This window comes from Littorina saxatilis, linkage group LG16, assembly GCF_037325665.1.
Source record: "Littorina saxatilis isolate snail1 linkage group LG16, US_GU_Lsax_2.0, whole genome shotgun sequence".
Taxonomy (NCBI): domain Eukaryota; kingdom Metazoa; phylum Mollusca; class Gastropoda; order Littorinimorpha; family Littorinidae; genus Littorina; species Littorina saxatilis.
In genome coordinates this window covers 12,805,198-12,816,425 of record NC_090260.1, presented here as the reverse complement: position 1 = coordinate 12,816,425, position 11,228 = coordinate 12,805,198, and the positions used below count along the sequence as shown (strand labels likewise).

The 11,228-nt window shown below is 41.2% G+C and overlaps 1 protein-coding gene across 1 annotated transcript in view; it reads right to left on the bottom strand.

Moving 5' to 3' along the window:
* LOC138950436 (uncharacterized) overlaps nt 1-11,048 on the bottom strand; it is a 26,303-nt gene extending 15,255 nt beyond the window's left edge. The window contains exons 1-7 of the mRNA XM_070322171.1: nt 10,834-11,048; nt 9,824-10,027; nt 8,148-8,329; nt 4,230-4,389; nt 3,612-3,735; nt 3,233-3,353; nt 934-1,033 (exon numbers count right to left, since the gene is read on the bottom strand). Coding sequence (XP_070178272.1) covers nt 934-1,033; nt 3,233-3,353; nt 3,612-3,735; nt 4,230-4,389; nt 8,148-8,329; nt 9,824-10,027; nt 10,834-10,936 — 994 coding nt within the window. The 5' untranslated portion in view covers nt 10,937-11,048. The remainder of the gene's footprint in view (nt 1-933; nt 1,034-3,232; nt 3,354-3,611; nt 3,736-4,229; nt 4,390-8,147; nt 8,330-9,823; nt 10,028-10,833) is intronic.
* Nucleotides 11,049-11,228: the final 180 nt, after the last annotated feature.

Below are 11,228 nucleotides of genomic sequence, written 5' to 3'. Positions count from 1 at the left end.
TATAATCTGTCTCTTCTGTACAATGTGTACAACTAATACTCTCAGCAATGCCCATTTTATACAATATAATGTTCGTTGGATAAATGTTATGAGTTATTTTCCAGTGTAGCAGTCTCAATCTTACTTCTTTTGATGCGTTGCTTGCTATCTGCCAAATGTCCTTGTTTATTTCAATTCCCATCTTTCTTTTCCAGAAACTGACTGCAATAGTGTCAGTTTGATAAGCGTCTACCATTAATTTACGAAACTGCCTGGGTTTAAATGTACTTATTTTTTGATAATCCATTACCTTCATAGCTTGTATTCCATTATCATTCATCTTCAAAAAAAGGGATGCTATTGCTGTGCGAATTGCCCCATATTCAAATAGTCTTGTTGGTTTATGCCCAACTCTTTCACAAATCCTGTGAAATGGTAAAAACATATTATTCTCGTATAAATCCTTCACATAGCATATATCAGATGTAACCCAATCACGTAGAAACATTGTCTTGCCACGATAAGCAATTAGAGAGTTATTCCATAGGCATAAATTCTCCAGCTGGGTCATTTTTTTCACGCAAGGTAATATCTTTTCATGGTTGTCAAGCCAACATTCTAAAACGCTTTTCCAGAACTTGTTTGTAATCAAACCCAACCCTTTAAATAAGGCTGGTTTGACGTTTGCTTGAAAGCAGCATAGATTTTTTCCGAGTTTGGAGAACATACTGAGTGGAATACTTTTCCAAGCTTCTTCGTTTGGTTGCAGTAATTTCGAAAACCATCCAAGTACAAAGGATATGCATATTGTTTTCAAAATAAACAGTTTATTATATAAACTTTGAAGAAAGAACTTTTAAAATCCATGCGTTAAGCAATGATCCATTGCTTTGGAATCAAACGCAGGCAATTCTAAATAACATAATCAGTCCAGAATATTCTTGAAAGACGTACCTTTCTGATCGCTGAACTTGGTCTGTTTCAACCGTCCTCTGAGGGCATCATGCCACGAGCACAGGCACGCGAAAATATCTTGCTTTGACACATCTGGATCCTGGAAGCAAAATAATACATTGATAAGAAATCATCATGAACACTGAGAGTGTCCGTTGTAACAGCCAAATCAGTAAAATGGCATCATTAGGCCAACAAAAAAAAATTGTCTGTTTCTGGTAACATGGCTAAAAAAATAAAAAAATAAAAAAAAATTTATTTTATTTTTACCCCAAATGTAGACCAATAAAACTAACTTTAAAAATCGCGCAAAGAGACTGGATTCACTATACATAGAGACAAGACACTCAACACATTTACAAATCGTCAGCGGACTTTCGTTTTCACACGTTTTTGTTGTTCATTTTCTCACCCTGTCCTTTACCACCAAAATTTTTTTTTTAAATTTTGAGTTTGGAAAAAAAAAGGTTAAGGGTCGGCGCCGAAATTTAGGGTCGGTCGGGTGACCAGAAACAGACAAGTTTTTTTTTTCGGCCTTAAAAACCAACTTATAGCTACATCTAAGGCTTGGACTTCTTTGAGGATCTGGTTTTCTCAGCTTTTTCCACTGCAGCATAATATTGTTGATATGACTTTCCATCTTTTTTAACTTTGTCAAGACATAATTACAGTACACAGTCATAGCCAGTGTTTTTCCTTGCCTCAAATCCAAAATCAGAGAGACAATGCTAACTTTCCAAAATTCAGAATAAAAAAACAAGAATGGCAGGTTCACTGCCACAGTATAACAGCATTATCCGAATGGTCTGTGGGAAAGAAATGTGTTTAGAACCCCTACAAGTACTTGGACAGTGGTTACCTCCCATTTAGTTTTCAGAAATGTCCTGAAATGTTGTTGACACAAATCCCACGTATGAGATACGGTTATGGGCGTAGGACAAACCGAAAATGACCACGTATTACATACGGGGTGGGCAGTGAAGGGATTAATTATGAACAAAAGTGTACCGTTTTGTTTTGTCAATAATTAAACGTTCCAATAACATTGTGTAACCATTCATGCTTTTTGATTCAGAAAACAAAAGGTCAGTTGGACCTTAATAGGAAATATGTATTTGGTCCAAATGTCGTGCTTTATCTGCTTGGTAGGAAAATTGATGGTCAGAAGACTTTTTACATATCAAAACTATCGGACGGCCGAGCAGCCAGGAGTCAGGCCAATGTGTCAAATCAATGACCGAAGACTTAAGGACTGAGGACGACACTGCATAGCAATCAAACAAATCTTAAGCTTGACCTGACGGGCTTTATAGTCAACGGATGCAGCTGCCTGTCACTGTACTGTGAAGAGTATATCAATCAATCAATCAATCAATGAGTCTTATATCGCGCATATTCCGTGGGTACAGTTCTAGGCGCTCTGCAGTGATGCCGTGTGAGATGAAATTTTATACGGCCAGTAGATTGCAGCCATTTCGGCGCATATTTACCTTTCACGGCCTATTATTCCAAGTGACACGGGTATGGGTAGACAATTATTAACTGTGCCTAAGCAATTTTGCCAGGAAAGACCCTTTTGTCAATCGTGGGATCTTTAACGTGCACACCCAATGTAGTGTACACGGGGGGAGGTTCGGACACCGACGAGAGTCTGCACACAAAGTTGACTCTGTGAAATAAATTTCCGCCGAACCTGGGATCGAACTCACGCTGACAGCGGCCAACTGAATACAAATCCAGCGCGCTACCAACTGAGCTATATCCCCGCATCTGACCGCCAATGTAAGTGCAGTGGCATGGTGGTAAGAGGTCGGCCTCCAAATCGGGAGGTCGTGAGTTCGAATCCAGGTCGCTGCCACCAGGTGGGTTAAGAGTGGAGATTTTTCCGATCTCCCAGGTCAACTTATGTGCAGACCTGCTAGTGACTTAACCCCCTTCGTGTGTACATGCACGCAAGCACAAGACCAAGTGCGCACGGAAAAGATCCTGTAATCCATGTCGGAGTTCGGTGGGTTACGGAAACATGAAAATACCCAGCATGCCTACTCAACGAAAGCGGAGTGAGCTCACTATGCTCTCAGAGTGTGGGGAACCCAAATGGGCAAACGAGCTCACACGTCACCAGACAATTCTGGAACGCTGAAGAAGAAGAAGTAAGCACAATGATTTATGCAAGAAATGTCACACCATACATCAAAAGCACTGATCTTATACAATGCTTAAAGAGAGATATCTCAGACAAAGACAAAGAGATTTACCCAGTTATGCCATAAATGGCAAACCGTACAAAAGCACTGACCTTATACAATGCTTTCAGTTTTTCCAATGCTTGGAGGGCCGTCTCAGGCAGAGAAGAAGGGTGCAAGCCATTGGTGACAGGTGGGCGGTTGTCATGGTGATTGTGGGCGTGATTCAAAAGCCTGGGAAACAAGAACACAAAAAATAATGAAACTATTTTTTTCACTTTCTGATCCAAAGCAGGGGTGTCTACTTCATACTTGGTACTTACAAGGAACCGTAAATCAAACATATTCTCCTGGGACAATGCAAGGAAACTTGTCGGCATTCACCTTTATTTTCAGATGTTTTTAATTTGAGTTGTTCACATGAAAAAGATATACTGTAAATAAAAACATGCAAAGGAATAAATTAAATTCCAAGAGACACTGAACCTGCACCTGAAAGCTTCACAGATTTCAGCCAGAGTAGCGCTTTCTTTCAGTTTCATGCCGCCATTTTGTCTTTTCTTTGCCACACTGCCCATTGCTTGACCGCAGCACGCCTCTTGGAAGGGACGCAACCCTGAAACATATTGTACAAATACAAGTTAAAATAGTTTGCAGTTACAAGCACACAACAGCACAAAGGCAACCCCATTTTACTCCACCCCCCCCCCCCCCCCCCTTCCCCCCCCCCCCCCCCCCCCCCAAATTTAAGACTTCCCCCTTCCAAGACTTTGCTTTTTCAGATTTTCTGTTCATAACCTCTGTTAATTTACCTCCATTTTAGGATTCCCTCCTTTTTAAGACCTTATTTTCTTGGATGTAAGTGTACGTACATGCACACTCAGACACACACACATAGAATGTGTACATGCTAAATTACACACATCCATGTACACACAGTCATAGACTCTCTTGCAAACACACACATACACGCAGGCATGCACAAACACTCATCCACACTTAAAAACACAGCCCCCCCACCCCCCCCCCCCCCCCCCCTCCACAATCACATGCACCTAAACACACACACATGCACTTTACCAACTTCCCCCCCTCCAAACACACACCCACCTGTCACTGTATTAACAGAGAGTTGATCGCGAAGATGCTGCCACTCGTCAGAAGAGTAGACCAGAGAGTCTTTGTCGCAAAACGCTGTTTCCACGTATCGTGTCCGCCCCTTCACCAAAAATCGCCCGAAGTGAAACAACTCTACCACAGAAAGCCAGCCCTGAAATTGAAACACACAGTTATTTGTTTGTTTGTTTGTTTATTTGTTGCTTAACGTCCAGCCGACTACGCAGAGCCATATCAGGACGAGGAAGGGGGGGATGAAGGGGGCCACTTGTCAAGCGATTCCTGTTTACAAATGCACTAACCCATTACTTGTGTCCCAGCAGGCTTTAGTAAAACTAAATTAATACCTACTGGAAGATTACCAGTTTCCAGTATGTTAAAATAGGCTTAACCTATCTACTGCTGGACTTACATCAGAACACTAACAGATTAAACTATACATGAATCGCGAGACAAGCGGCAAGAGAAGAGATTTTTGGAAAAAATACAGGTGAATGAGCAAGAAGGCAGAAAAAAGAAAAGAATTCATGAAGAAAAAGAGAGCATGACAGGAAAGAGGAACCAAAAATCTACCTAACAGCAAACTAGAAAGCTCCTGCGGTTCCAAAAACAGGAGGGGCCTTTAATTTCATAACCGCAGTGCCCCACTGCGGGCAACACAGTTATAATATTAATCAAAACAAGAAAAGTGTGTTATAGAACATCAAATTATTATTATAGGCAAAGCAAAACACCTAAGAAACAGAGGACGTTTAACTATAAGAAATAAAAAAGTGTAAGAATTTGCATACAGAAGTTATTTTTGCCTATTCACGTTCATTTAATTAATTAGTCTAGTTACGGATCGTTTTCAAGTAAAGCATTGTAGGTCATTCTGATAATCATCGGACCACACTATCGCTCATGGTCTCTCTGACAGGATGTACAATTACTGCGGAATCTATCAAAACAAGAATACAGAGTTATCTCCCAACTGAGACGAAAGTGATTGCAGATTGGCCGACTTCGACAGTGATCTTCGTTCAGGCTGTTCTTCAGTTATGATAAAGACATCGTTCTAAGGTTAAAACAAGTCGAAATGTTGAGACTGCTGTGGGAAGGAGACCGTGATATTGTTGCATCACTCCCAACTGGTTACAGAAAAAAGTATCGTCTGCTTCGTAGCCAAAGTTGATTATCACGTAACACTTTTGCCATATTTAGAGTTGTTTGCACAGTAAATACACCCGCGAAAGGTAGCTCGCTTGAAACTGTCTCACATATAATCAATTTCTTTGTAATCTAAAAATTACACGACACCATGAAAAATCATTATCGACGATCGCGAATCTGCTTATATCAATAACTCAGTACGAAAAGCTCTAAATATGTCAAAAATCGATTTCTTACCCACAGAAAGAAAACCAAGGCATCCTGTCAGGGTTAAATGAGACCCGAAGGGAGGTAACTCATTTTGACCTGAGTTCAGGATGATTGTATAGGTGTGTCTAAATTAAAGCAGAGTAAATGTTCCTTGCATTTATTAATGTCAAATTAGCTAGATTAGCCAGAAAACTTCTCATATGTGACCCTCCACCACGGAATGAGTCGCATGTCACCTTTGCATGATTTTCACATTTTTACGTTTTCCTAAAGAGTTTTTTATGCTCTATCCAGTGGTGAAAACCGTTTTAGAAAAGAGCGAGAGAGTATAAGCCTGTGACTAAGGTGACCCTCACACTGTTACCAGACACTACCCAGACTTATATTAAGCCTAGTGCAGAACCGCGCGAGGTGACATGCGACTCATTTCGTGGTGGAGGGTCACATATTTTCATTACAGTGGTACCTGCGATGTAGGGCCCCTCTGATTAGAGGACACCTTCCATGAAAGGACACCTTCTGTTGTCCCTTTGTCTATTATCTCTACCAAAATATACCTGTCATGAAAGGACACCTGCAATGTAGGGACACTTTGGGTTGGTCCCAAGGGTGTCCTTTCGTCACAGGTACCACTGTACAACTCTACCTTCAAGGTATTCCCGGTGTAGTGTCAATACTCCACCCCAAAACACCCAACTGTGTACCTCTTGGGGCAGTTTGAGACATTTTTATACCCACAGTAAATGGGAGGTGTATAGCTTTCACTCTGTCAGCCTGTCCGTCCTGCTGTCGGCACTCAGATCTCTGGTGTTTATGTGCGGATTGAGCTGAACTTGGCATGCACCTTGGTAGTGAAGGACACACAGTCATACCTTGCTTAAAGAGGGAATATGCCGTCGACATTTTTTCTTATTTAATGTGTGCAGTAATATGCCTTCACGAGCTATAGCAGATCTAAAAACAAAGAGACTGCCAACGTTCCAAAATTCAGAATAAAAAAACAAGAAAGGTAGGTTGTTGGAACAAAACAATACATTCCCATAATTATGTGAATGTATAATATATTCTTATATATATATATATATATATATATATATATATATATATGTAGTGGAGGAGTGGAAAGGTAGTAGATACACGAAGCCCAAGTCCAAGCGTCTTGATTCAACTTTTTATTCAAGAAAACAATGCAAGGAAACGTAGAGGCCGAAGGCGAAACCCGTAGACAGCAAAGCAAGTGTAGTGTCGTGTTCAGCTGCTAGGAGCGAATGCATGCTTATGCCGGTGTCCGGCTTATACTTATAGCCCCAGCGCGGACTGCACAGAAAGCACCGTCCGGCGGTGATGAAAATCGGACTGAATACGGCCAGAAACACGGAATCTGTGTTTCTTACACATGCTTTACCCTACGTTATTTAAACAAATACATAACCAATCCTAACAAACAATACATCAAATTAAAGCTACGACCTTTAGCTTTCTATTGCAATAGATCACATTTCGGAAAAACTTATATTTATTTAGTAGGATGCAAAAACAATGGTCCTAGTGAAGGCACTGAACCAACTTCAGTGCGGAAAATTACAAAACTCTCTAAACTGGAATAATGGACAAACTCATAAATCATACAGATAAAAAGAAGAACCCTAGACAAACATCCTGATATGCGTTACTTGGGGGAAAATTATACATTGACTTAGTACGAAGCGGTAAAGTCCGAAAGTAAATGGAATCGGCTAAATTCCTGCGCGAGTACCTGTCTGCATAAATTAGCAATCTTTGCAGAGAAACCAAGCATCACTCATTACAACCAAATCCTTATAAACAAACTAAAATCATATGCAACATAGGTACGGGATATGTAATAGTGATACAAAAATGACAAAACAATGATTGAAAAGACAAAGATGAGTTTGTGAGAATCAATTTCTCTTGACAATACATGAAAACCGGTCAAGGTCAGTGACGCTTTGGTCAGTTCGAAGCATTATCGTAAATAACACAATAATATGCAGCCATCCAGCCTAATCAGTGACTTCTATGCAAACCTAAATATAATTAGGACCGTATGAAAGATAAAAGGGACTTTGATTGATAGAAGTTAGGTAGATATATGGAGAAAGGTATTTTATTAGAATTTGCGCCGGCAATGGTGCGCGCGCAGCATCGTATCGTCTGCTATGGGATGGGTGATCCTGTTTGTACTGTACACAAGGCTGTTTCGCTATGCGATGATTAGAGTGTTTAGGGTAGCGAAGTGCACTTGGCTACATATATATATATATTCAATATATACATTCATATGTGAATGTATTGTTTTGTCAATAACAAACGTTCCAACAGCCTACCTTTCTTGTTTTTTGAGCGAGAGCAGATCCAAACTAAGATAACCTTAATTGCTTTAATGTTGATTATGTCCCCTGAATAAATCACAAAGCAGCAAATCGAGGGGGGGGGGGGGGGGGGCGAATTTTCCAGACCAATAACAACAGGGTCAGCAGTTGTTTAGATGACGGGTGAGATACATGCAACACCATTACTCCTCCTTACCATATCCACGACACCGCCCGCCTCCTTTGTTTGAAGATTGGCCGGTGAGAAGAACTGACGATCGTCGTTCATGACGACCACGAGAAGCATGTTGTGCTTGGCCTGCTCTCCCCTTTCCTTCTGTGTGGCCGCGTACCAAGGGCAGGTCAGCACTACTCCCGCCACTATCTTCTTACATCTGTCTGACACAACAACACAGGGGTCAATGAATACATTATCAACAAAAGCACTAAGAAAGAAAAACAAGAGGCGAAGCCTTCAAGGCTCACGTAAGAAATCGACAAACAGTAACACAAACTCAATCACTCTATCACACATACACACACACACACAGTAAGCGTAGGTGAAACTGTGCAAGAAAGGGAGACCCTGGATCTGCCAATTAGCCTCGGCCCGCTCACAATAACAATGACCGAGACTTTCAGTAATGCCTTTGCGTCCAACCCTCTTACGTCATAATATGACGTCTTCAAATAGTTTCTATCACACACGTCAAACACTTTTGACCGAGACGTAATCTTCTTATGCGAGCTTTATCCATAGACTCGGAAATGTTAAAGTTTCTATCACACACACACGCACGCACGCACGCACAGACAGACAAAGTTTATCATCGCATAGGCTACACTTACGTGAGCCAAAAAGCAAGAGAGAAAGAACGAAAATTCTGGTCATGAAAAAACACAGAATAAATAAAAAGAATAAATACAAAGGAACAAAGAAAAAAAAGAAGGAAGAAAAAAAGAATAAAATAAAAAACTCCTTCACAGTAATAATACAGAGTGATGTTTTGTGTTGTTGTTGTTGGTTTTTTTTTGTCAGAGTTATCTTTTTTACACATGTTGGATGCATTTAGAGCGCTTACTTCCCTTTGTTTATTCATATTATATGTATCAGATGTTTCAGATTAATGAAATTCTTCTTCTTCTTCTTCTTCTTCTGCGTTCGATGTTTATTATCGTGGAAGCGTAGACAGCCGATTTTCTCCCCACGCCAAGTTGGCTGCTGTCTTCCGTCTTCGGTGGTTGAGGTTCTTACTCAGGGTTGCCTCCTCCCCAAGAGTAGCTGCCTTGCTGGGCTGTCGAGTCCACTCTACCCGGGTTTGTTGTCGAAGTTTTCCTTCTCGTTGCCTTTGCCTTTCCCAAGGCGCACACAAGGCAGTGCGGGTTTTGAAATCGGAGTTGTTCTTCTCCTAGATGAGCAACCATCCAAGGTTGACGAGCCCCATCTGCCCGAAGCAGCTGGTTTTAAGGCGCCAGGGACCCGCCTGCATCCCTTCTCCTGTTAGTCGAAGACAGGGCCCGCCACGTGAAGGCCAGGAGCTGGATTTGACTGTCAGAGGTGTTTGGAGACACGAAGCCATATGGAGCATTTCTTGGGAAGTAGGCGCTTATCTCTACTTCCACCCCGGCATAACAGTCCTTGGGCCCCAGATTAATAAAATAAAAATAGAGGTCAACAGAAGACAACAAAATTGAGTCATATATTCCCAAATCTAAAATATTATAAGATGTTTGGTGGCTTGTTGACAGACCAGCTTTTTTTTTGTCCGAGGGGACCATATCGTCTTTTGTTTCATCTTTATCAACCAAGGCCAAAGGCCACAGTTTTAGGGTCTGCAGGAAAAAATAGGGTTGGTCGGGTAACCCTAAACCAACTTTTATTTTTTGCCTTACCCCCAAGAGCCTGGTCTATAAGCATGACAAATCGCTGGCGTGCTTTGTCGGTGATGGAGGAAGGGACGTGCATGAGCAGTAATTGTTTGAGCTCCAGCAACGGCTGTTCGTTGATGCTGAGCGGAACAAAAGTGTCATGGCTGCCTTCCACCAGCGCCTTTACTTCCCTCAGCTGGTCTAACGCTGAGCGAATCTTTTCTTTCACTGCAACAAGAGCAAGAGATCAAAATGTAATAATGACTTACATTTACAATAAAACCTGTTTTACAGATTTTTTATGATAATTTGGCTCACTTGCGCCTACCCTCCACCTACCCACCCCTCCTTCCCTCAGAGGTTTTCTGTTCCTCAATCTACAGCTGTTAATTAATTCACTTAAAACTTCTAATTCTAGAGAGTACTGAGTATAGAGGAAACGAAGGATCGATGGCCAAATCTTGGCCCGATCGCAAGGGGTGAGTAAAAAATCCGCCGCGCTAGTAAAAAACGCCGGCTGGCCAGTGAACATTCTGGTCAAATTAACAACTTTTGGTTGTTTCATCGAGTGTTACTTTCAAAGCTATATAAACACTGCATATGTAAAAACTTCTGTCGTCTGCAAAATCATCGCCATGTTCTAGTGAATCAAAAACGAGGCTCCTGTGCGTGTCACCACTGTTTTAATTGTGTGAGACATCTAACACTCATAATTTGTTGTGTGGTTTATACCAGACCAGCGAAATTTCTGGCGGGCTTGTGACTTTCTTGAAGTTACTCGATAGCCTGTCTGGCGAGTTAAAATGTTGAGATTTGGCCATCCCTGAAAACATATTGTTCATGTCTTCACGGCCAAAGTATTAGATGTTATGGAAATTACAAGGGAAAAGTTTACGTCGTGTATTTAACAGACAAAATTGCTTCTAGCATACAGTTTCGTCATTATAATGATAACCATTCATTGATTCTATCATCAAATGATCAATCATTCAATGGCAATGCATACTCATACTGGTAGTGGTAATGGTACCTACACATGAGATTCCTCTCGGTGTCTGAAAAGCTTCTCGCTGTAAGGTGAAGTCGCTCCATTGCTTGGACAGATGCCGTCGCGTCGGATTCTCCTTCCAACTCCATATTTTAATCAGCAGTCGTTTAATCACAGCTTCCTCAACTCCAAATGCAACCAGTTTCCGTACCATTGCACAACTGGACAGAGGAAAGCGAAATCCCAAAGCGACGTCACTCTCATGTTTTTAATTTGCTTAGAATAACTTCCCTTGCAACAATCCGCAGATTTACAATCCCTTTAAAACATACTTCGAATGAAGATATTATATCATTTCTTGTGCAAAAGTCACCATCAGTATCAGTGCATTTACTAGCAAGGTTTTTTTGATAGTTTTTATGATTTTAACACCACAGCCAA